At 38.6% G+C, this 27,011-nt stretch overlaps 4 protein-coding genes across 4 annotated transcripts; 2 read left to right on the forward strand and 2 right to left on the reverse strand.

Moving 5' to 3' along the window:
- Positions 1-1,570: 1,570 nt before the first annotated feature.
- Cndp2 (Cytosolic non-specific dipeptidase 2) lies at positions 1,571-8,350 on the reverse strand. The gene is made up of 10 exons (XM_028309937.1): positions 8,245-8,350; positions 7,790-8,150; positions 7,498-7,695; positions 7,157-7,418; positions 6,329-6,476; positions 6,155-6,255; positions 5,898-6,028; positions 4,915-5,037; positions 3,947-4,105; positions 1,571-2,172 (listed from the first exon to the last, which is right to left on the reverse strand). Exons 2-10 carry the CDS (start codon positions 8,051-8,053, stop codon positions 2,122-2,124), a joined length of 1,437 nt encoding a protein of 478 aa, XP_028165738.1. The 5' UTR covers positions 8,054-8,150; positions 8,245-8,350; the 3' UTR covers positions 1,571-2,121.
- A 1,270-nt stretch (positions 8,351-9,620) lies between these two features.
- LOC114356649 (uncharacterized) lies at positions 9,621-12,376 on the forward strand. Its single transcript, XM_028309936.1, has 2 exons — positions 9,621-10,019; positions 10,400-12,376. The coding sequence occupies exon 2, from the start codon at positions 10,441-10,443 to the stop codon at positions 12,220-12,222; it is 1,782 nt and encodes a 593-aa protein (XP_028165737.1). The 5' UTR covers positions 9,621-10,019; positions 10,400-10,440; the 3' UTR covers positions 12,223-12,376.
- Nct (Nicastrin) lies at positions 12,241-21,499 on the reverse strand. The gene is made up of 15 exons (XM_028309934.1): positions 21,311-21,499; positions 21,048-21,149; positions 20,767-20,962; positions 20,164-20,367; positions 19,825-19,926; positions 19,426-19,516; positions 19,265-19,334; positions 18,016-18,120; positions 17,394-17,629; positions 16,870-17,137; positions 16,633-16,787; positions 15,928-16,167; positions 15,294-15,396; positions 14,443-14,674; positions 12,241-12,989 (listed from the first exon to the last, which is right to left on the reverse strand). Exons 1-15 carry the CDS (start codon positions 21,366-21,368, stop codon positions 12,965-12,967), a joined length of 2,187 nt encoding a protein of 728 aa, XP_028165735.1. The 5' UTR covers positions 21,369-21,499; the 3' UTR covers positions 12,241-12,964.
- A 1,149-nt stretch (positions 21,500-22,648) lies between these two features.
- LOC114356665 (uncharacterized) lies at positions 22,649-26,550 on the forward strand. Its single transcript, XM_028309958.1, has 7 exons — positions 22,649-22,828; positions 24,194-24,409; positions 24,535-24,660; positions 24,745-24,882; positions 25,108-25,228; positions 25,314-25,426; positions 25,593-26,550. The coding sequence occupies exons 1-7, from the start codon at positions 22,805-22,807 to the stop codon at positions 26,298-26,300; spliced, it is 1,446 nt and encodes a 481-aa protein (XP_028165759.1). The 5' UTR covers positions 22,649-22,804; the 3' UTR covers positions 26,301-26,550.
- Positions 26,551-27,011: the final 461 nt, after the last annotated feature.

The following is a 27,011-nucleotide window of genomic DNA, read 5'->3' on the forward strand; positions in this document are numbered from 1 at the left end:
GTACTATCGACTACGAAAATAATTAGTACCTACAGTCATACTGATAGGTACAGTACAGTCGAGTTCATAAATTAATCAATATTTTGAAATATTGGTAGTGCCAATATTTCAAAATATTGTAGCGCGGTCAATACTGCGCTATCGCAACATGTTTATAAACAGTTTATATGATTACATTTTATTTATTTTTGAGTTTGTATTCAAATATATGATCGTTAGACAATATTTTGAAACATTAGCACTGCTAACATATTTATGAACTCGACTGTACGACTGTACCTATTTACCTACGAGTACACGCTCTCTATCTCTATTATTCTGAACCTTTGACTATCATAGATTAGGTTCGCATACCTAAGTTATGTAACGATACAGCGGGTTTTTCTTCTCAAATTCTATGGAATGGTAAAAAGAAATCAGGAAGGTGGGGTATCTTGAAAGGCTCGATATTATTAGTCGATTTGACCACCAACAATGAACCCAAAACGAACGAAATGCATTGTCAGCGGACCACACACTTTCTCTGTGAATGGTGCCCCACTTACCTTTATGAGATATTGAAATGATGCAGCTCTATACCTAAATAATAATATCGTCTTTCCTTTAATATCGGACAATAATATCTGACCTTTCCAGAGTACTTTCTTTTCAGGCTCTAATCTATGTGGGAGACTCAAGTAAATTACTTTTTTTATCAAAGTAGTATGGTAGACCAGCCATTTATGGGCCATGTGGCTTGCGGATGCAAGGAAAACCCCAGATTATGATCAACACAAAAGCAAGGTTGCGTGCCAGTTTTTTTTTAAAATACATGTTTAACATCACGTCATCAAACTGCAACTGCTTGCAGTGACTTTTGTTTACCTTTCACTGTTAACGGGTAACACGTTTCTGTAGATGCATGTTTACATCGTAAAGATCATATAGCACCTTCAACCAAAATGATGTAAAGTACATTTAAATCGTTACAAGATCGGTCTACGTGGAAATCCTTGGGGGAGACCTTTGTCCAGCAGTGGGTGTCTTTCGGCTGAAACGAACGAACGAACATTTGAAATATCCTACACGACAAATGCTCGTTGGCCTAACGAACGGGTTCGTAACGTATCGTACCAGGATCACAATGGCTGTAAAATCTTGCACTTACTGAGAATTCTCAGGATAAAGAGGTCAAGTTTGAGCTGCACTTATGTTACCTCAAGCATGATGACACAATGTCCCATATTTTGTCAGTGTTTATTTGTTTTAATTAAATAATTAAAAAATGGAATCGGTTTTTTACAAGCTTTTATTTTTAACTTGACGAAATCGTGAAAAGGTCAATTTCCACCTGAGGCAAATGCAAAAATCCTAATATCACAGGTATGTGCTGGGTCCAATTTCCAACCCAGCTTATTGTCAATTTCACAGTTTCCTGATAAAGTTTTAGATTACTTTCTCTAGGATTAGAACCAAGTTGAGACAGTCCAATCTCTAACCTCAAGATCACGAAAGAGTTGATTAAGTAGGTAGAAGTACTGTGTAGAATGTAATGATCATGGAAGGATAAAAAATACAATTTATGTTCAACGATAAACATATTTATTGTATGAGAATAAAAAGTAAATATGTAAAATAAATTACAATAAAAAATGGTGGAGTTAAGACACTAATGTATTCTTATGCCAATATAATTGCAATACGCTGCGCTGTGCCGACGACGTATGAGGTAAGGTAGCTTTTCCACAGAAATATTGTTGCAAATATGAAACAATCGGTCAAGATGAATCAGCAAAATGCAATGGTTAATGGAATTTTGAATTTATAATAATTCTAAATATATGTAACAATTGAATTCACAACTTTCAATATTGCTGATGAGATATTTAGAATTATAAATCCGATTACAATACATTATTTATTTATTATGAGAGTTTCAAAATAAGGCACTGATTATTTCCTATATACAAAAACGAATGTATTATGCGTTAAATGCAAAAAAATATAAAAATTGTACTTCATTGTAGGAATGTACCAATGCCGTATTTCTAATGTACTATTTATTTATGAAAGCTATATAATTATTAATTAGTTATTGTGAAGAGTTCCTTAGATACAATCACATTAAATATTGAGCAAAAATCACTTGGACAACTTGCTGACTTCGTATAAGTATGCGGCAAACAATTTTACCTGAAACAAGAAAAAAACAGTATATTATTGTATGTTAGTAGTTTCTAAGTATTCATGAAATGTGTTACGAGAAACGTTATCCGCGCAAAAAGTGACGTCAACGTAAATTTTTCACGATCGGGAATAACCCATATCACCAAAGCGTTAAGAGCGTTTACGCCATTTGGCGCAAAAACAGTACTTTTTCAACTCGTTACAATCATTAACCAGTAATACTACAAATATGTTATAGGCATAAATAGTTAGGCAATTTCGTCGTCTAAATAGTTAATTGAGAAAATATTGCGATTAGTTTAGTATTCAAGAATTATATCAAGATAAGTCCACACAGGTTTTGTAAATTTCCACTTTAGCGTCAGNTCGTGGTACTAAACTAGCATATTATGAGAGATTATGACAGGAAACTGACTGACTCACTGACATATCAACGCACAGCCTAAACGGCTAAACGTAGGCACTTGAAATTTAGAAGAGACGTAGCTTAGGTACCGTAGAGGTGCACTAAGAAAGGAATTCCCGAAATTCCCACGGGATCGGCAATTAGTGGGAAAATCCTTTGTATGAAAAATCTAATATATAATATAATATCCTTGGACATTTTACACTGCGCCGCTAGTCCCAAACTAAGCAAAGCTTGTACTATGGGTACTAAACAACGGATATAAACATACTTAAATACTTTTTTTTTTTGTAAATACATACATATTATACATAGAAAACACCCAGACCCGTCACAGAAATTAAAATTCATCATTTCAATTTCTGCCCGGCCGGGAATCGAACCCGGGNAAGATGCCGCGCGCTCGCGCGTTTTAAATACGCGCGACTGCATGCGGACCGAATGTACCTCTAGTAATTCTACAATAGCGCGAGTGAAAACGCGCATCTGGACCAACTCTTAACAAGCCCTAGCTAGGTACAAACCTACTTACTGTCTCTACTTTCTACTTACCAACAGATCCCGTGGAAATCTCCCTGGAACTCTTAGCGTTATTATGAACGGTGTGCGGCGCGAATTGAATTTAACTCTTATTGTTATGCGGTATGCGCGGTTATGTTACGGCTGCTATGCCGCTCTAGACTAGACTGCGACTAGACTGCGACTAGACTGCGACTAGACNTACATACATATTATACATAGAAAACACCCAGACCCGTCACAGAAATTAAAATTCATCATTTCAATTTCTGCCCGGCCGGGAATCGAACCCGGGACCTCTCGGCATAGTAGTCCGTTCTGAACCACTACACCAAACGGCCGGCTAAGCCGCTTAAGTTAGTCGCTTGAAATTTGGCATGCAGATTGTATGTGTACCTTAGTAAACTTAAAGCTTAGTTACAACAGGATATTGCAAAATTCCCACGGGAACGGGAGTTGGCGGGAAAAAAACATTTGTATGAAAAAATCTAAACCGCGTAAGATAGATGAAGGGGGCAAAACGGGATCCACGCGTACGAAGTCGCGGGCGGCCGCTAGTCTCTCTACAGGGTGTTAGGTAAATGGGTATATGAGCCGACACTAGCCCATGTTAACATGGTCATATAAATGGTATGGTGAAGTCAGAAATTTGATATCATCATTTAATTTTTTTTTAATTTTCATACAAAATAAATTTTATAAATTCCGATTTGTATGAAAATTTTAATTATTAAAAAGAAGATATCAATTTTCTGACTTCACCATACCATTTATATGACCATGTTAACATGGGCTAGTGTCGGCTCATATAACCATTTACCTAATACCCTGTATATCTCTATGGAGTATACTCACGCCCTCGATGTAGTTGCGCACGTTGAGCTTCTCGTTCTGCGAGTGCGCCATGTCGTCGCCGGCGCCCATGGGCAGCAGCAGAACGTTCTTCCCGCTCGCCTCCTGCAGCGTGATCGTCACCGGGATGGAACCGCCCTCGCGGGACATGTCTGGGTCAGTCTGCAGGAGAAAACATAAAAATTTGTTATTTCTTCTTTTTTGATTTTGGCAATACTCGTCGAGGCCGACTTGATGTGTGCCATTTTCCAGTTCCAAGTGAAAAAAGTTACAAAGTGGGACCAAATAGGATGGGACTTACTTGGGTTAAATGATATAGTGAAGGATGATAGATGCCCACCCCTTGAGTTTCAGTAAAGTGCTTCAGTAAAGCTTGCCTATGGACATTTTATGTCAGCATTTCACTCTTGCAAAGCCGTAGGTCTCTAGTTTTGAATAAATTAAATTCAAAAACATTGGAGTGAACAGGCCGTAAATGAAAGTTCATTACTAACTGGACTCGCTCACAGTTACAATATCAAATCATTGTAGTAGCGTCACCTCATTAGACAATAGGCGAATGGTAGATAATAATTATTAATTATAACGGTCTGTTACTGGATAATAACGAGCATCATTAGACATAGATAATGATGATAATAGGCTAGTTTCCTAAAAAAAACTTTACGTCCGTCAATTACATTATCAAAAAATATTGGACGTATATTTTTATTTGACATATGTCATCAAACAATGACGAGTTATGGTGCGTTGAAGTTCCGCGTGACGTCACAAAGTGCTACACTTTTAAGCACGCTTTGACGTCACGGGCGACTCTTTTTATGAACTTTGGCGCGCTTTATCTCTTTCAATTTTTATAAGTTTGAAAAAGTAAAAAAAACGTATCGAATATTTTTGATAAGTTAACTGACGGACTACTTCAAACTCTTGCTTTTTAACACAGGAAACATCCCTATTAAGATTGTGTGTACCTGGTAAATAAGTTTGGTAGCTCTCGCAGCGGCCTGGTAGTGAGGGTGGTCCGGGTTCTCGGTCCACGCGCGCCCGCTCTGCGCCGTGATACGCATCTTGTTGGGCGACTCCCGCTCGGCCCACTGAAAACAACAAAAGTGAGATTGGAGAGATCTGTGATTGAATCAATTTTATTAAAACAGTGAGATTGAAATTAGCTCTTGTGAGTAATTACGTGGCCAATCATCTAACTAAATTTTAATTTGGCAATATATTTATAATCCAGCTCGAAGACGTAGCGTGGGCAGGCCTCCCACTAGGTGGACCGACGATCTGGTGAAGGTCGCGGGAGGTACCTGGATGCAAGCGGCGCAGGACCGGTCTTTGTGGAAATCCTTGGGGGAGGCCTTTGTCCAGCAGTGGACGCCTTTCGGCTGAAACGAACGAACTAACGAACGATATTTATAATAAATCGAAAATAAGTCTTTTTGAACAGATTTCATAACAGAAGGAATGTTTGATAAAATTTGAATTATCATTTGATTAGTTTTTTATAAAAGCAGGTGTAACGTGTCAAGTTTATTGTTATTACGTTAATTTGTTGTTTTACCCAAAATCAAGATAAACAATCAATTATCTAATTACTTGTGTAAAGAATTATGTTTGTGTGTGTCATTCATTACAAAGTTCAATCATTTTGGAATGAGCAAACATGAGTATAGCTACATCTGCAAATGAAATTGAGAGCAGATTGATAATGGACCAACAATAACGGCTGCAATTGAATAATGCTGCTCGATAAGGATATCAATGAGTCAACAATGCTGAATTGCCGACGTTAATTTATAACATCCCAACGATGACTAGCTATGTGAGAAACTGTAATGTAGATTGAACTTTAGATCTTTGTACATAGAAGTCAGATTACTATAACTAGCTATCATTTAACAGCAATAAAGAACAAAGAAAAAAATTGCTTCACAAACAAGTTTGAGTTACTAACCTTCTTGTGAACATAATCAAAGACTAGCTTTTCAACTTCTTCGGGCTCCTGGTTGGGAACAAGTCTTATTGAGAACTTTCCAATCACTTTCCCTGGGATGACAGTTTTAGCACCAGGTTGGAAAGCAGCTCCTAAAATAAATATTAAGTAAAATTAAGTTAATTTTAAAAGAGCAGAACATTAGTGTTACATAAAGACTTTTTGGTAGCATTGTATTACATATTTTTAAAAAGTATGATAATGACAAAAAAGGTTACCTTCAATACCATGCAGAGATAGACTAGGGTACCTCCAGCGGTGCATAAGCAACTGCTCTTTTACACCACTGTGAGCTAGTTTGTGTGCTCCAATGGAATTCCTACAAAATATTTTTTTATCAGTTACAATACAATTATGTTACAATATTAAATATACTTTAATCCAAGTTGTACCTGTATGCTTCAGGGTCAAAGTCGATATTAGTGTATAAGCTCTTTTCACTTTCAGTCAAGGGAGCAACAGATTTGTAGATATCAGTGACCAGAATCTTTCCATCCTTAGTAACAAGCTGGTCCATCAAATATATCAAATCTGACATAGCTGCAACATTCAAACAATGATAAATAAATTGTTTATTGGAAAACAAAGAGATAACACTGTCATACATGAAATAATTTACTGATCATTATTATTAATAATGACATGTCAGCTTAACATTATAAGGAAAATAAATGCAAGCACCAATTTGAGCTTGCCTATAACATTGCTAATGTGTTTTTGCTAAAAACCATCATTGAAATAAATGCCAGTTGGAAAATAAATTAAATACATTATATTGTTGAGCCAAGATAATATCACCTCAAATAAAATACCTGACATGAAAGTTATCTATAATTTCAGAAATATGAATTTGACATCATAAGGTACTATTTATTAAGGCAGTATTTCCTTAAGAAGTCTAACAATATAATTTACAGAAGCCAAAGATAAATATTAACTTCACTTGGTAACAACAAGCAAATATCAGATAAAACAAAAGGCCTTAACTGATAAGAAATTAGTTTTATTTAGAAGGCCATCATAATGGTCAGAGTAGATTTTTAAGATTTTTGAGATAAAACAACAATATTACTTAATATTCTTCAAATGATGCGTATCTATGTTTGTGTGGGAGCAGTTAACTTGAGACCTTTACCTTAGTTTTATTTGTTGTGTTTATTCATTTTCATGTTGATAACCCAATAAATAAATCTATACAAAGACAAGACTTTATCTCTTACCTTCATGCACTGTGCCCCCATACACACCACTGTGCAAGTCCATTTTGGCACACTCCACCTCAAGGAAATAGTAACTGATTCCTCTTAAACCATAGGTGATGCACGGCTTAGTGGTGCCAAGCCAGTAATTGTCAGATATGCACACATAGTCCACAGTGTCGAAGAAACCTTCAGGCTTCAGTTGTTCTATGAGGAGGGCATCAAGGCCCTCCGAACCAGATTCTTCCATGCATTCAAAGACAAACTTCAAGTTAACTGGTAACTAAAATAAGTTAAAAATTAGTCAACTTTGAATTATATTATGTTACATGTACATCTTGATTTTGTTATGGAGTATTTACCTCTTCACCCACTGCCTTGTAAGCATTAATGGCATGAAGCCAACCGAGTACTGGTCCTTTGTCATCAGTGGAGCCTCTGCCAAAAAGCTTGCCATCCCTCTCTTGCAGATCAAATGGTTCTGTGTCCCAACCATCTGATTTGAGGGCAGGTTGCACATCTAAATGACCATAGATGCAAATAGTGTTCTTCTTCGGGTCCTACAATCAAAAATATTGATCAGAGAGTAGGATTAAATTAGTGATAAGGAGTGCTAATTGATTGAATCAAATGTGTAGAAAAAAGTACACTTACATTTCCCAGGACTCCGACTAGAACAGGGGGCAGTTTAACCTCTTTCCCATCAATGGTCTGGAAGCCGACATCTCTCAACTCTGTACTAGCACCAACTTCCTTCAGTTTATCCTGCATCCAGTGCACCATTCGTACACAATCATCACGGTATTTGATGTCGCAAGACACAGAAGGAATGGCTACCGCTTCCTTCAATAACTTCTTGAATGCGTCAGCATTTTGATCAACGTACTTAAATAATTGGGGCAGCAATTTATCAGCCATTTTCTGAGGAAATTCTTTGTGAGTAATAGAGTACTGTTTGTAAGGAAGATAACGATTATGACAGTTGTGTGCTATCGACGACACTTTCGTCGGCAATCTGAAATCATTACACACACGCAACGCTTTTAATATCAGCGACGAAGACATTTTAAAAGAAATTCTAACCTTTTATTAGATAAAACAATACATACCGACCAATTGAGTTTTTTGACACGACTTGTCACTAGAGAACGTCAACAAAAACTGACAGTTTGTGACCACTGACCAATGAATGAATGAATGAAGAAATGACTGTGGAATGCAGTGGAATGGAACTCTAATCCATATCTGTGATCCATACTGTGTCCATATCTGTGGTGGAATCTGTGGGAAATGACAAATGACAAATGAAATGAATGAACTCTTTAATCTTTTATGAATGAAGCACAGATCAAAAATTGTATGAAGCCGACACAGATAAGGAATGAAGCTATAGATGACCCACGCTCAGAGGCGGCGTGTAAGGCGTAGGCGACGTGGGCCACCGCCTACGGCCTCGCGGAACAAGGGGCCTCGCGCTTCAAAAATTTTGAAAAAATGTATACAAGGTGGAGATGACAATATCACAATACGACAATAAATGCAAACATTGACTATTAAATATAAATTCTTGATAGCTAAACAATGTAGTTAAAAAAATTTTTTTTTTCCAAACAAATTCAGCCATGATCAGACACAAAATTAAGCAACAACACGGTTTTAAGTGACGAACATTATTCTTTGGCGCAATATTCCTTTAAAAATAATCACTGAATCAAGAAATCAGAAACTGTCAATGAATAGACCGTTGACCCGTTTTTTTTTTATAAAATCCGTCTTCAGGTCGCCGCAGAACAAGGCCTCGCGAAATCTGTCTTGCCCACATCAAATTTAGGTCTTGCCCCGCCACTGCCCACGCTGAACTGTCCCGCCAAACTCAATGACAGGGGGGCGCTACCATCGTTCAACTATATGGTTTCCAACATGTCAAAAATCTGAACCAGCGATCCGGTATTGACGGTGGCGCCCCACTGTCAATGTCATCGACAGGACAGTCCAGAGCCCCGATTACGGTAACTTTTAACGTCTACAATCCAGACACGCTTCTGATTCTGCGATACGATTGGTCAAAACAGCTGACGTACGCTGTTGAACGACCAATCGTATCGCAGAATCGAGAAGCGTGTCTGGATTGTAGACGTTAAAAGTTACCGTAATCGGGGCTCTGATAGAAAGAGACAAAACTTGTAGGTGAATAAAATTGTAGGTACGTAGTGCTGTGCGAGCTGAATTCCACTGTATCGCGTCGTAGCAAGACTCGCATTTATTTAAATCGTCTTGCGGAGTAATCCTTCTGTACCTGTACTATTACTTATTCTGTGGTTTTGATGCCTTTTTTACTGGTACTGGTCTGCCCGTACTTTTAGGCCTATTTCTTAGGGCTCGATCGAGTGTAGTCTCCGCTATTAAATCTTCATCCACATCGATTAAAAATGGTTTTATCTAAATTCTCCAGTCATCTAACCTTTTATTTTATTATTTAGAGAGGCATTTTAAGGAGAATGGGGTATTTAGAAATAGCGCCTGGATGCAAAATATGCTGATGGATGATGTGACCTCATCCATGGGACCTTGAAGACCGAGGATGATGGGATTTGTCTGCTTTTATGATGGCTTTTATTTTCACTTCGATGAACATTAACTAAAACTTCTTGATCTCACTTTGAAAGATGATTATAAGATAAAAAAGTAACAAATGCCAAATTACGTGCTGACACTCGTGCTGACTTTTTGATTTCTTTACAAATCAGCACATCAAAATAAACATGTGAAATATTATCAGTAGTATTTTTTACAATTTAATTGGTGAAGTGTTAGGTCTAATTGTATCAAAGATTTATGGAGTAATATTGCAACGTTTGATATTTTTATTATTGTTTTTAATTGGGTGAGTAACTTTACTGCAATATCCATAATCCATACCCTAGACTGCATTCACCTAACTGGAAACCTAGACTACATCATACTGTCCCCTGAGCACGAATATCTCTAATAACCCTATATTCCATAAACAACTGTAGTGGCGCTGTTTTGGTTTTTACTTTGCTTTATATTTATTCGTGCTCAGGGTACTGATCACTATTGTATTACACAATTTATTTTATATTCGCGGCAGTTCCGAAAAATTATGCTACACAGGATGTTGGTGGGCAGTTAGCTAGGCCCACTACAGTCCTATTGTTCTGTACGCTACTCCGTACATCATCAATGCCAGTCAATGTTCGTAAAGCATGTGTAGTGAAGGTTTTATTTTTATTTTGTCTTCAGGCCTTGGACCATAGACACTTCACCAATAAACTGTCTAAAATATGGAAGGACACCAACTAGATTCTGAATCAGACATCAGAAGTAAATTGAAAAAGAAACACATTAGAAAAAGAACCTGTAACAGAGTACTGACCGATGCTATTACCAATGAACTGAAACGACTTTCTGATCTAAACGATTGTAGTGCGTCCACGCAATATAAAAACGAAAAGTATTCCTCCAAACAAATTAAAGATGTTTGTTTGAATAACTTCAAAGACTGCTTGAAGGTGCATCGGAATGTTATACCTCGTAAAATTATTGTGTACGTCCCAAAAGCAAAAAACGAAGTGACTGATGAATATTTGTGTAATATGTTCACGAATGAAAAAAATGAAATATTCCATGTAGATTCTTCCTGTATGGAAAAAGATAATAAAAGAGCACTAATGCTACAACAATACAGAGGTCTACGAGAGAACACAATGAGTAGAGACGATCAGTGGTGTAGCTGCACTGGAATTGATATAACAAGATTATTCATATTTGCGAAGCTAATGTATGAAACGTCGCAACAATTGGGAAGGCTAACAGCAAAGGCTGAAAATAAGAACACACAGCAATGTAACATCTTTACGATATCGGTCGAACTAGCAAATCTGAGACAACTTTTAAATCCTATGCCAGGGTATGACGGAGTTATAAAACTAGACCAAAGTTATCCTAGGCACGAAGATGATAATGAATATTGCTATAAGCCATTCCCCAAATTCAACACCCAAGAAAAATCAATAAGATTTAAGATATCCATCGAAAAACATTGCATGAGATTCAATATAGCCACATGCAAATTAAACATATTTTCCAGAGACTTCCTTCAAGCTTTAGAAACTTTCTTTTCTGTTTCTAAATCCGCCACGAGCTACGATACTAACTGTAACGTTCCGTCACTTTCCATGCGAAATTGGCATTTTCATAACATCATACAAGGATATTTACTAGGCATTTTATTGAGAAACATTAACGTGAACACGTTAAACATGATGAGGAAGCTATATTTCGTTATAATTACATGCTCCGCTTCAAACCTCATGATAGAAATTACCGTTAAACTAAAAAGTGGCATATTCATGGTATACGATAACCGTTTTTATCAAGAAGTTATTAATTGGAATAAATCTCATCAGTTGTTCATCAACAAATCGGTTTCAATGGCTACATTAGAAAATGCGATACAAAAACGGTACTTACATATGCATAACAAAGGGAGGCAGTTGAATTTAGTGACCTACACAAAAACACAGCGACAGAGCAACCCTAACATTTGTAGAGCCAATGACTACATTATAAAGTCTGATATTGACGAAAATAGTTCCGTGGACAATTACTACTCGGACTCGGAGTCACTCCACGCCAAAACGTCAGAAATGAGCGCGATTATACTGCCTCAGAAAAATGGCGCAACGCTCATACTAAAGCCAGACGAGAAAGCAGGCGATAACAATGTATCAACGCAATCGCGCAAAAAGGACTCTATTATCAACAACATTTTTCTTGATAACAATAACATTTACAACGCAAACTTCCTACACAGTAAGCAATGGTTAGCCAAAGTATTTTCTAATAACACTACCAAAGAAAACGACAAACCAAGTAATATTGCGGATATATTGAAATTCAACGCGCTAAAAGAAACTATTTTTGATAGAGTATCAATACAAAGACATCTCGAATCTGTAACAGACTTGTATTGGAAACAAGTGACATCGCAATCGTTTTACATGGTGTTCTTAAAATCTCTTGGTCAATCAATTGCTAACATATTCTTTAGTGCTGTAATATAAAAAATAAAATACATAAAGTATAATGAATTAGTTTTATTAATTGTCTGGTCACTTAACCTCATCAACTCAATATTCAAAATGATCCAAATAGATTTATCAAAAGACAAGCTTCTATTCAACTGTGCCGTTTTAGAAAGATATAAATAGATCTTTTTTTACAAAAGTAAGAGCAGCCACATCGAACTGCAAAGTAATTGATTAATTTCTTTTATTCTGAAAGTCATGGTTTGCCTTCAGTGGTTAATATTTGCGTTAGAAAGTTAACGGCTTGTGACTGACTTTTTTAAAGAGAGCAGTAAGAATTTAAAATTATATTGAATATTGAATGTTTGTTATTTATTTATTTCCAGATGTATTACAAACGCTTTTATGATCACACAGACCCGGATATCTAATGCACTAAATGATGAGAAAAGTGTATTGAAAATACAAATATCCTGTTCATTTGCATACAAAATATTATCTTAATCTAAATTTATTTAAATTATATTAATTACGCTAGCCTATCACGAAATATAATAAATAATGTTGAAGGCAAAGTTAACTAATTTCATTACCTATAGTCTATTATTACAGTTCATATTATGTAGTATTTTAAATTAAACGTCAGTAATTCAGTATTGTTATGTATCAAATGAGTCTCATGTAAATACTGACTGATAAATAGGATGTGTAAAGTATGGAATGATTAAAATCATAATTTCTTATAACACAGCCTAATTCTTCTATTTACTTCTTATGTTCAACAATTGACAGTCCTTAGTATCCTGAAACAAAAACAAATAACATTAGCGGAAAATACAACATTGCCTTACATTTGATGATGTTCAAAAGCAAATCTTTTGCTACGGTAACCATAAAATGGTTCTTGAAATTGACGGTGGTCTCTCCATGCGAATATGGCTTTTCTTTGACCTCGTTTTACCATTAATAAGAAGGTTACAGTCACAGATCACAGAAACTAAAGGGAGATGTGAAAAGGGGGCGGGGTCAGTGTCGCAGCAATATGCCCAAAAACGGGACATATTGCTCGTGACATCAATGTGTGTGTCAGTGTCAAAATGTAAACAGTTTTCATTGCTTGCGTAGTATAGTTCCAAAATACTGGACTGTCCTGTCGATGACATTGACAGTGGGGCGCCACCGTCAATACCGGATCGCTGGTTCAGATTTTTGCCATGTTGGAAACCATATAGTTGAACGATGGTAGCGCCCCCCTGTCATTGAGTTTGGTGGGACAGTTCAGCGTGGGTCATCTATACTAAAGATTATTCAAACGTTGATAACTGACACCGCAGTGGATAATGAGCACTTATTTTGATTACTTTGTGTAAATTTCTAATGCGACACATACGCCCGTATTCACAAACGATGCTTGCTTAAGTGAAGCAGAAAATCGAAGGCACAGGGTTGAATAGAGCTCTGTGATTGGTTCGTGTGTCACCCTGTGCGTCCACGAGCACTGTGCGACCTCATAGTAATGTTTGTGAATACGGGCGTGAGTTTCGAACTTAGCACATTAGTTGGCATCTCTCTATATCTCTATGGCACGGTAATACTATCTATACAGTATTCCAACTCGGCCATATTTTTGAAATAAATGTCAACAGCCCCGCGGTACGTCACGGTATGACAACATGCGATAGGGCTGCTCACCTACAGTACCCATTCTAATTACATCTGTCTACTTAGAATTTCTATCTAGTATTGTGATTGTATTTTTTTTTTATTTAGACAAACAAAATACTTTTTGAATGGAATAGGATAAAAATGCGTGTTGTTTAGTGGTTAGTAGATTTAATTTAAAAAAATATACTAAAATAATTTTGAATCTACTAATCATAATGACCGGTTACTTTAATTTCAGGCGGGTGAAGTCGTGGGCCAAAGCTGGTTTTAAATACAATATAATTTTCATTTCAAATCAAACTGACTGAAAATGACCATTTCTGACAGTTAATGACTAGGTAGTTTTTGAAAAATTTGACCGTTTAAGACGGTAAGTCAAATTCAATCAACTTAGTCATTTTCAACACTAGGCCATCGACGTCCGTTCGGCACATTCGCGACACCCCTAACTTTTACTTTCGACCGCGTACCGAAATTTGAAATTCGAAGGAATGCTCGCGTTTCGTCGGTTTATATGAAGTTACAATACTGTATGATATTATTACCGTGTCTATGGTTACAGTCTTAATAAAATAAATCTACAGAACTTACCCAGTAGCAGCATCAGTGCTGACGAGCGATCCGGCAGGCGCGTTGACGAAGATCCTCTGCGAATTGCTCTTTATCCAGAAGGTCAGGAAGGCCGCGATGGCGGTGGCGACCAGCCCTGCGATCAGGGCTGCGCGCGCGCCACCGCCGCTCGCTGATACGAATACCCGAGCCGATATCAACTGCCATACAGACTCCGTCCAAGTGGAATACATGCCCGATGTGAAATCGTAGTCTGAAATAGAATACATAGTAATTTAGTCAAGTGGGGAGTAATTTAGTAACAAAATGTGTCCGAACACCAAAAATTTAGTCGACTAGGTTACTAAATTGGTTAGTCAAGCTGTTCAGGCACCTTCGGCTGCCCTCGGTTGCTCGGTGATCGGCCGCTTCTTCATCTCACGCCACCGACGACACCGCGCGCGCTCCCATGTCTTATTAACGTGCCAACCAAACCGTCGGGTTTTAGTGGGTAGGCCCCGCCTTTAGTGGGTACGCGGGGAGAGTCCCACATAACCCATTCGCCGTCCCCGTCGGCCAGTGGGTATGCGCAAAGCATTTCCCGACGTAAAAAAACAGTCGAGTTCATATTATAAGTCACAATTACTTGTAAACTCTAAGTACTAAAGTGCGAACGGTTTTTTGGTCAGTAGCGAGTAGTTTAGTTACTAAAGGTGACTAATGCCCGTTTTCACCATCATTCCCTAATTTTTAAGTGACCCATGGTAACACATAACAGGAATTTTGTTTTCTACTAATCTACTCGACTAGTGCGAACAAGGCTTTATAATATAGCAAGCAGACTAGGTGGAACGGAGGAGGGCTATGGCAAAGTTAAGAAAGTAAATACGAACCTCTGGAAGTAAATGCTGGACTTATTGCTTGACTGAAATTCATAGTGGTCCTTATGCAAATGCCAGTGTGGTTCCATCCCTTGAGGTAGAGATATGAGAAGCCCTGAAAATGAGAGAAAACAGAATAAAGTGCCAGTATTAAAGAAACATTAATTAACATACACAAACAATATAAAGTAATTTTTTGAATAAGATTATTGAAACAAGGGCTAGTTGGCGCCACTGGCGAGTATGGTCATGTCACTCGCTAGTGAGAAGGCTAAGGGAGAAGCCACACGGAGCGATCGCGGCGCGGCGCCGGAGCGATGTCGCAGCGGCGTCCTGCATATAAATTTTTTAAAAATCAATGATATGTCAGACGGTGCGTTCCGGCGCCGCACCGCAGGCACACCGCACTTCGATTGAGCGTGACGGTGCCGTATTGTGGCGCCGCATACCACATGTGTACAGTGATGCGGCAAAATTTTTGCGGTGCGCCAACTGGCGAGTGCATTTGCTTTCACTAAGTTGGCGCCACTGTGCAGCTGTGGTCTAAGGTCCTGTCACTCGCAAGTGGCGCCAGTAGCGTCACTATAAGGTAGAAATGTATCTACCGTCTGCTTCCAAGTCTCACTTGCGACTTATTACTACTTACCTTGTTGTCGGGCTTATCGCACATCGTCCGGTTGACAGCGGGGAGTGGCGTGCCAGTGAGCAGCGCCAGTAAATGGCCGGCGAACAATGGCGCGGTGCCACCGTAGTGCGACACGCTCACGTATAGCGGAGCCGGTTTACGCGGGAAGCTCTCTGCCGTAGCCCCGCTCTGGCCGAAGTCGGCTGCTAGCAGCAGGCGGCACACTTGACTCGTCAAGAAACAGTAGAGCATCTCGTCTATCTGTAAGCGAAAAAGAAATGTTGCTTTAATCAATTAATAAATGTATTGTAAGGACGATGGCACTTTAGGCTAAGAACTCATGGCGCGATTTTCACTCGCGCCCGTGGCGGTTGCGGGCCCGCAGCTTCTGTAGAATGCAGATACTTATGTAAAAAGAAAAACTAATGCACAACAGACTCACGAGGCGGTTTTCGCCCGCAGCGGGCGCGGTTGTAATCGGGTCTTAGAATAACCGCGCAAATAACCGCTCCCGTGACTTTTGAAATAAAACCGCAATTCCACAACCGCCGCGGGCGCGGGTGAATATCGCACCGTGAGTTCTTAGCCTTAAAGTAAAAACTGTGGCAGATTGTGGTTATAGTTGTGAGATTTGAGCTCAAGTGTGACGCTTAATGCGTAATATGTGCTTCCGACTACAATTAATGTTACTGTTAGATAATATATTTGCTTGTTTCATTAGCTTACCAAGTGTGCAGACGCTGACACATCGCCAGTGTATTTTTCGTTCGTAACCTTTTTATACAACGTTCGTGCTAATGATGTCGCAAGCTGCGCTATTTTCACTTGCGATTCTGTTTCCTTCATAGTGCCGTTCTTTATGAGTTCTTCAGTCGATATAACTGTAATTAAAATAAGTTTAAGATAAAATTCAAGCGTCCGTCACATAAAAAATTAAGATAATATGATTCGATTTCAACTTACAAGTCCCATTACTACTGATACTGATGTTGTGGTATTCAAAGCCGATCTTATCAGGTCCATCTAGCGCCGAGTTATAGAACATGTTCGTGAAATGTTCATTGTGGTCCACGATCAGAACTTCGGCCAACGTCCCGGATTCCGTGACGTTCTTCAAGATACGCCTGAAGGAATGCAGGGACGACGGCGGTATGTTGTCTGTGGCGGTCAGGATCAGGCTCATGTTGTATTGGTTGAGGTTCAAAGACAATTCGTTGACTATTTCCGACACCTGTGAAATAAAACATCACTTATACGGTATTCAATAATGTAAGCTAATGGTATTCAATTAAATGAGAACATAGTTCACTTCGAATTATCAATGAGACAAGCTAAATAACCAACATTGGTTCCTCGAATCCACCATACTTACTACAGCTAATACTCCTGGTAGTACGATAGGTCTTAAATTAAAACACTGAGAAAATAGTGTTGCAATCACGAATTGGCGAAATTATATGGAATGTTATATTAGGTACTGTCTATACCTGGCTCATAGTATTAGCGAGCGTCGGAGCAAAGGCGTAGAACGGCCACGACTGGTTGTCTCTATTAGCCAAGAGGGCGCCACCGATCTGCCCCAACTCGATATGTAGTGGGATGTCAGCCGGCGACAGCGGGTTAACTTGCGGCCACGCGGTCTTACTTATGTCGTACGCTACTTTCTGAGACCCAATATAGTCGAACGCTTCGCCGTTGAAAAGCGTAAATAAAACATTCGTATCTAAAACAAAAGATAATACATACATACTTGAGTTTAGCAAGTTGTTTTGTTATTAAGGGCAGCCATTATGCTCAGTATGCTGTTTACATTCAAAAGCCTGTCTGACTATGTCTGTCTTTTGTTAGATTTGTTTTCGTAACCAGTTACGAAACCAGCCGGCCTAGGTTGCGCACCACGATATAATCTTATCGTCGATTTTAGACGACAAATGTATGGGTTTATCGTTTAACCGCTTGAGTCCCAGACGGCATTCATTAATGTCATAACAATTGATTATCTATTGTGTCTAGATTAGCAGGCCTTGAAGGATTAATATCGATAAATCTTGATAAAAGATATAATGGCACAATCTAGGCTAGCTGTACAGTGACATTGCTATTTCTTACCATACGAATCGGCTTTGCTCTGTGGTATCATCTCCGTTAATGCAGCAGCTGCTGCTATCAGCGTCACCATGCCCACTACCGAGCTGGCTGTGCCAGGAGAAAGACCTGCAAGAAAATTAACGCATATGAAAGGAAAGTAATCCAAATATTTCGAAATATATAATAACCCTTTCGGACCCCTCCAATACAATTGTGCGGGTTACAAAATCGAGATTATCTCTTTAGTTTTACATCGGAAGTGGATGGGCTGAGTATCGTACGATTGTGCGGGATGCGTTCTTTCACCTCCCGTGCAAAATTTTGTCCGAAGCGCAGTTGGTGAGCAGGTTACAACCTGTACAGTTCATGACTGATTGCGCTCCCCGACTTGGTGAAAGAAAGTACCTACTATGGTTTTATTTTGTAATTGTAGTAATATACAAGTTATTGATTTGACAAATAGATAAAAATAGCATCTTTTTGTGATAACAGGGACTACTTATAAGCAAAGACTTTGGCGTAACGGCTTAACGAACTTTACTGACACAATTGTATCGACGTGGGCCCTACAATACCTTATGCGTATTTTAAGTTTCTCATAATTATTAATTTTTCTTGTTTTCCGCACCATGTTTCCGATTTTAAACGACGCTACTATCGCAGAGATGCTCAATGCATCTGGGGATGAGAGCGATGACAACGACAAAAGCTAATTTCGGCTACTTCAGATGAACTACTCCTCTTCTTCTGATGAAGGCTCAGACATTCATGACGATACGTACGTCTGAGTATGTAAGCGGCATAGCAGACGAAGCCCTTCAATCGTTAACATCTTCCAGGAGATGTTGTTCATGATCCAGGAGATATTAAAACTCCATAGGAATATTTCGAGCGCTATATTTACTCTTGAGCTCATGGAACCGATGGTTTTGCCCACAAATCAATATTAAATGGCAAATACTGGTATAAAAATGAAACCTCTTTATTCCTTACTGGTTATAAATACGTTTTTCGGAATACATGCCATTGATAAAATTTCCAAAACCCTTACAATTTTGGCCCTCACAATTGTACGTGGGAAGTGAAGGGCCCAGTTTGATACAATTGTTGGTATATGAATTTTCCAAGATGGCGGCGGAAAATCTGGAAAATTATAGCAGATTCGTAATCTGCGGCCCCAAATTACCAAAAATTCATCTTCAAAATTACAAATTTCTTTCTAGTTTAAGCGCGGGTCCGAAAGGGATAACAAAATTCACAATCAAAATACCATCAAATAATGAAGCTGAGTCTATTCTCGCAGTTACTAATATCACGGGTTTTTTGGCATCCTTATTTTCCTGTGAAAGAAAAAGAAATCGGTCAACTCAATGAAAAATTTAATCCAAATTTTAATTACTCAACAACACCATGTTGTAACAAATAACAAACCTTAGGTCGGGGAAACAATGAGTAGTAAACATTTTGATCACCCAATGGGTCACATACTTTAGTTGGGGTCAAAATCGCTGATGATGCCGACCTGAAAACAATAAAAAAATACAGCTAAACTAAAGGTCGCCGCACACGGGCTTCACGCCACGGCCACAAACGCGACCACCAACGGCGTTTTTACATGCATTTTCGTGTGGTGGCGTTTTGTAGCTATGGCGTGAAGTCCGTGTGCGGCGACCCTAAGAGGTGAGTATTTTAACTGTCCATCTTCAGCACAACAAAATTGGTACACACATATCTACAGACATAAATAAACAAAAGAAAAAAAGATCTTAGAAGGAAATTAAAATACACAAATGGTAAGATTTAGAGGCAACTATAATTCATTTTACTTACCTTCTCGTGCAAACCACTGTGTTCACAGCTGCATACATAAAAGAGCGCAGCTGAACTGAGCATAGAGGTCTACCATTGTGATCACTTCTGTCCAAGTTATATCTGAAACATTGAATTTTCAATAAAAATCTGTACTTTACAAATGATTACCATGGATATTTACACCTGTATTCTCAAACAATGCTTGCTTAAGTGAAGCAGCAAATCGAACACACGGCGTTGAATAGAACTGTGTGATTGGTTCGTGTGTGATACTGTGCGTCCACACGCACTGTGAGGAGACCTCATAGTAATGTTTGTGAATACAAGTGTAAGGGTGTTAAATTAGTACACTCATACCTCTCATAGCACTCCTCAATTTTCTTTATTTCTTCCAATCGTGATTCAGGCAAAAAGAAGATTGGGAATGGTATATCTCTTCTTATAAGGTTGGTACCTTTTTCATTCCATACAGAACCAGCAGGTTCGGCTGAAGAGCAAGTACTTCCTGGCCCTGATGAATATTCGTTGGGACACTTTGAATCTTGTGTAAAGGCACTGGTGCTGAAAAGAACAATTATATGAAGTTTATTTATATGAAAATGGTTTTGTAAGTTTGTTCCAGACCATATTAGTGACATGAGTCATGAGTTTTAAGATTATTTCAGAATTTACGTGTAATTAAGTAAGTATTCTTATTACTGTTAACTGTACTTATTACTGTAACTTTAATCAATGATTAAGTGTAGAAAAGCAAGTGAGTCACAACTTTATTTAATTACAAATAGCACAATGGGAACAGTAAATTGTTAAAAAACAATTAAAATTTGTAGTAAGGTGCTTGTGTGTGGCCAAGAACAGAAGTCAGTGGTCGAAAAAGCGGACTATGTTCGAAGCCAAACCCCCCAAATCTGATATAGGTTACTCTAGGGTACTTATTAAGATGAATACTAAAAAACTCACATAAGGCTTGCATTCTCATACACTAATATACCAGCTACATTTTCTGGGTGGCTTAGGAACTCTTCAATGACATCCTGGAATAAGGCAGTGCTGACGACTGCCATATACAACCCACTAGTGGCATTTTGAGTCAACCAAATTGCATCATTCAGTTCTTTTATCATGAGCACAGCACCCACTGCGCCTTTTTTAGTTGCTGTAAGTATTAATGACGTTAATAAATGCTAATGTACAGAGTCCACAATATAATGTTTGATTGTTTACAAAAAAGAGTTAATTACATGAACATCCTGCCTGGTGTGTCCCATTCAACCTGCGAAAGCATGGAGCTCCACCTTCTATTGAAGAATAAATCTGCTCATGGAGCCTCTCCGACTGTGACACTGTGACAATACAAACATCAGCTAACAAAAAATAACTTTTTGCTATGAATAAGTATCGATGTCTCTAAGAACATATTCCTATTTCCAATTCACAGAATGAATTAAAGTATTGTAATGTTAAGTACATAGAATTCATGTAAATAATTGAAATATATACTCACAAGATAGATAACTAAGAAAAATTGTAAAGAAAAGATGAATTATATACATTTTCTCCATGGTACACCAAGTTCAACACAATTAAATTCACTTCCTGCACCAGCACATATTTATTGGAGTAAATAGCTATTGAATTAGGAAATGATGAGGGAAAAAAATCAGTTTGACGATGAAAAATAGGATTGGATTTTTTGTCTCCTCAAGTCCTCACCACAGATGAGGTCCTCACTTCACTTCATTTTGTCTGTAATCTGACAGTGACAAGTGTCAGCAGTGACAGCTGTCAATCCATTGACTTGTAAAAATTAATATGGACCAGACATACCATTTGAGCGTGCGTGTGTGTGACATAATTTTTATCTTTAATTTGCATTATTAGATCATTCAAAAGAAAATATTGAATTTGTTAATCCTAGCTACGTGGGAAATAATTTCCTCGTATCGCACTGCCAATAATCAATCCTAAATCCAACTTTGTTTGTCAACTGTCTCAATTCACTGTTTTTGCCTCCATCTATTTAGTGATACCTCATTGCCTATCCACCTTTCTATCCACCGAGTTTTTATAGGTTTTTGGGTTTTTATCACAGATATGGATAGATGCAGCATGTGTCAAAAATTGTATGAAGCCGAGCTCTAATCCATATCTGTGGTATCTTTTTTTTNGCGCTTCGTCCTGTGGTATCTATTGTCCGTAGTTTTTGACAGCTAGAGTTAGGGTTGCAAAAAATTCAAAAAATATCGATTCACAAAAGTGAAATGAGTGTCATATTCACATATGCAAAAGATTGTTGCAAGAAGTTAGTAGAGACTAGAGAACAATTATTTTAGAAATTCCAACCTCTTCTTTTAGCTTAAGAATAAGCTTCAACGGGTATTTGTATGGGTTTTTGCAAGGCTTTTTATTTATCAATTCATAAAATTATTGATAAACTCTACGTTTTCATGTTACTGTTTTTTAATATTAAAATAATCGAAATTAAATGGCAACAGTTCAAGGTTCCTTCAACCGTTGTATTGATTCCGAGACGATAATCCGAAGGTTAACTGGCAGAAAATACCTTTTGTTTTCGTTTGAATTAGCTGTCAAAGCGACACCGCGATACGAATTTGTGATTTTCGTTCGTCGTCTAGTCGCGTTGTAGTTGAAAATATTTTGCGCAATCGGGATTCGGGGCACTGTTCATTATTAATAGCAATGTCGATAATTTTAGCCAGTCTATTGCATTCACCCAAAAAGGGATTTTTATGGACTTAGAAACTTCACTTACATTCCGATGGTATCTCTATTTTTTCACTAATGCCATGCCACGCACGAGCGAGGACATCTTGAACAAATAATGCAATAGGACATCACTACTAATGTATGTCCGCCATTTGTTGAAGCGACAGCTGTGCCTCGATTTTGTTCATTTTGTTTCTGCGTAAAAACTTATAAATGTTACGTTCACAGTCCTGATTTACATATTTGTAATTATTGAAGAGTAGTCTTCAAGATGGCAGAAAAAGTCGAGACAAAGGTTTGTAAAAATTAATTTACGAACGACCATGTTCTTCAAATTTTCATTGTTCTGTTCAGCCTTTGCCTTTAACCGTTGGTCGATAGTTACGGATGCTAGTATTTGAGTATCCGAATTCCATTAAATCTAGATTTCTAATAAATATTTCGCTTAGCAGTTGCGATGGTTCCAAAATAATAACGTAAAATCCTTGGATAAAGTTTACGAAATCTACCTTCCATTGCAGAATATTGTTTTATGTACACGATGTACTAAATTAAACGTATTTATTTATTATTAATCGCTACTAAAATGAATGCGTAAAAATATTTAGGTAGGTGCTTCAATTTGGTCATGCATCATGTACATTAATTTTAGCTTTCTTTTACTTGGCGATTTGTTCATATCTTGCGAGCCTTTGAATGATGCGATGATTGGAATCAAGTCAAATCAGTGCAATAAATAACGATTCATTCTATTTAAAACCCCAAGCGGGCCACTTTTCCACTGGCCTCCTTTTATTGCTTGACTTGTCTTCTCCAGTGTACCAGCCACCTGCATAGTATTTATTTAGCAAATGTTGACATACAAATAGGTACATTTTGTCCTTCATCACCCTTTTGGTCTCCACTTTCTTATTCCTATATTGTTCAGATATTTATAATATTTTGTACATTTATTATTATTTTTCAACAAATGTATATTATACCTTCAATCTAAAAATAGTTCTGGAAAACAATGTTACGAAATTATGTTGCTCAAGGCATACTACACAGTTGGCTGTATCAACTGTATGCCTTATCCTTCAGTCAACTATGAATAAACTTATTCATCTTATTGACATTATTTGGCAATATTTAATTTTTTATGTAGGTAGGTACTTTCATATTAAGCTGCAGTAGCTCTGATAACTTTGTAAATTTTTAGGTTACCTTTTATTTAATAAAAAAAGCAACCTTCACATGTGGATTCTTATGAAATCAATTTTAATCCTTTTTATTTAACTTTCTATGCATTCAACACTTAATAAGTTAAGAAAAGCTTAATTATGCTATCCTTAAATATATTTTCTATGTATCACCAGCTGGTAAATAAATAAATTAATAAATATCCTTGGACATTTTACACTGCGCTGCTAGTCCCAAACTAAGCAAAGCTTGTACTATGGGTACTAGACAACGGGTATAAACACACTTAAATACATTTTTGATTTGTAAATACATACATAGAAAACACTCAGACCCGTCACAGAAATTAAAATTCATCATTTCAATTTCTGCCCGGCCGGGAATCGAATCTGGGATCTCTCAGAATAGAAGTCCGTTCTGAACCACTACACCAAATGGCCGACCAACTGATAGACTAATAAATCTTAATTTGTTACAGTCTGAGGCACTTCCGGACCTTGATGATTTATTGCAATGTCCTGTGTGCTATGAAATCCCCACTGGCCAGATATTCCAATGCAATGAGGGCCACCACGTGTGTGGGCGTTGCAAGATGCGTCTTGACATGTGCCCTGTTTGCCGAGCTCTGTTCTTTGGAACACGAAATTATGCAATGGAAGAGCTCATAGCCAATGTTAGGAAACTGAGAGCTTTTGTAAGTATTTTACTTCACATTGTTTTATATTATTCACATTATTTATTAATTTAAACTACAGTTCTCATAAATATTTGAATAAATCAATTTTTAACTGGTTTCTAATAATTGTATTGTAATTTTAGAAACTTGGTGGCAAAGTTACCACTGGTACTGATGCTGCTGAAAGTAGTACTCCCGCCAGTACCGAAACTACAGAACCTGGGATAGTCAACGAAGAAGAGGAAGAGCCAACTCCAGAGTCTTCAAATGTAAGAAAGTGTATTGTGCTATTATCATCAAAATAGTTTTTGTGTACGTCACAGACAAAAAATAAGTTAATTTTTTTATTTCAGCAAGTAGTAATTAGAGCTCCACAAGCATGCAAGGGTCTGTTTCGCTGCCTTTGCTGTAAAACTGGCAATGGCGAGCGACTGCCCGCTGCGCGCCTGCTCAATCATCTGCGTTATTATCATTCGCCAGAACTTATTGAGGTAATTCAAACACGTTCCAACATGTACCTTCGTTAATGGACTGCTATAGCAGCACCGAATATTGCTGCTCTTGATACTTTTAATTCTGCTTTTTCTGTGGTGTACAATAAAAAATAACAAACTTACTGGATCCCACAACACAGAATCCTTGTGTGGGAAGAAGTGCCTTACTTTACTGCTCACATGTAAACTTTTGAAATAAGTATTTTATTTGTTTCTACACAGGGTCAGTCAGAAAATGGAGAGTATGTACAGGCTTGGCAATTTTCTACCGTACCTGGTAGGATTGTTACTGCAGTACGCATTTCTGACATGGGAGTATTCTTCTTGATTATTGAAATAAATAGTAAGTAAAATATTTATTTTCATAAAATTCGACGCATTTTCAGTTAAAGCAAGAACTCGACAATTATTTTTTTAAATGTTTGCAGGTGACTCAGTTTGTGCATGGCTTGCAATGGCCGCGTCGCCATGGATAGCCCACGAGTTTTGCTACACAGTGACCATTTCTGGAAACGACCGAGAAGCAATTTTTTCGGACTGTGTATGTATTTTATTTACATCATTTTCATCTACATATTTTGATGTAGAGGCTACTATGAGTACCGTCACACACTATGCTAAGTATGTCTCTATAAAATACAATTCGCGACTTTGCTAGTCAAATAATAAATTCGACGTTGGTACATAATTTGCACTTCGGTCCACAGGTGTGGTCCGTGCGGTCCTGCGAGGGCTCCCTCAAGAAGCGGGGTCGCTGCCTCATGGTGAACGGCCTGGACGCGCGCGCGCTCGTCGCTCCGGTGGCCATCTGCGGCAAGCTGGCGGTGCGCCGCACGCCGCACGAGCAGCTCGCGCAGCTGCCGCAGCCGCGCGCCGTGCTGCGCGTCGCGAGCCGCGGCAACGCGCGCGACGGCACACGCTTGCAGGCGCGCGACGAGCTGGAACCGTTCCTCCAGGACCTCCAGAACGACGTCGCCCGGCTCTCCCGCGCGTTCGCCACCCTCGGCCGCGAGGCCGACGCGCTCGTGCGCTCCGAGGCCGAGATGCGCGCCCGCATCGAGAACGGAGCCCGACCCAACGTCGAGCGGGAGCCCGAACCCGCGCCGGTGGAGCCGCCGCCGGTCGCGCCCGTCGAGCCCGACGACGGCGGCGCCCCGCGGGAGATGTCCCGCAACGCTCGCCGCCGGCTCCGCCAGCGACTGCGGGCGGCGATGAACGAGCCCCCGCGGGCCGCCCCTGTGCCGCCCGAGGCGCAGCTTCCGAACGGGCGGCCCACGGTGGTGAGCATGCGCCAGGCGCCCGTGCCGCCGCCGCCCGCGCCGCCCGTGCCGCCGCCCGCCAGCGGCCCGTCCAACGGACACGCGGCAGGAGCCCAGGGCCGCACGAACAAAAAGAAACGTCGTCAGCGCAGATAAATAGTTATGTTACGTTATGTTAGTTACTAACTTTATGGGAAGGTATTATTCCGCATAATTTTAACAGCTCTTTTTCAAGAGTCTCAGAAGTCTTTCCTCTGGGGAATCCTCAAATAGACTTGTTGTATATAAATGTTTTCGTCTTTTGACAAACGCAATTTTTTACAAGTGCTGTGATATAAATATTTCATGGTGATGCCATGCCGATGAATGGATTGATACTTAATCGATTTCTTAAATACCCCCAGAGTGAGTAAATATTTTGTGAATGACTCGATAGATTAATTGTTACAGTTATTACCTTTGTAATTATTTCAGTTGATGAAATTGCATTTTGTGAATTATTTTTGAATTTGATATTGTATGACGTTTTATAAATATAATTAATTTGACTAGTATGTAAAATTTACGAATGTGCTTGTTTTTATTCTTGTAATCGTGACTTCTGTTGTAGAATTAATATCTACTATGTTTAATTAATTAATTAAGATGCCTGTTAATCTCCTTGACAGAAAATAGTTATAAAAATAATATAAAATAAGAAATCTCAACCGTTTTAATTATTTTTCCCTTTAGTTGTTACAGCACAATCGTATGTACAGCGCAATCAGGCAAAAGCAAAGGTCGTTGGGAGTCATCTGCCTGACCTGTCGAGTGAAAACAATTCCAACAAAAATAAAGTTTTTTTTTCGTGTAAACAGCTTCAAATCA

Source organism: Ostrinia furnacalis, unplaced genomic scaffold, assembly GCF_004193835.3.
Source record: "Ostrinia furnacalis isolate ACB-3 unplaced genomic scaffold, ASM419383v2 OfSCF2847, whole genome shotgun sequence".
NCBI classification, from domain to species: Eukaryota; Metazoa; Arthropoda; class Insecta; order Lepidoptera; family Crambidae; genus Ostrinia; species Ostrinia furnacalis.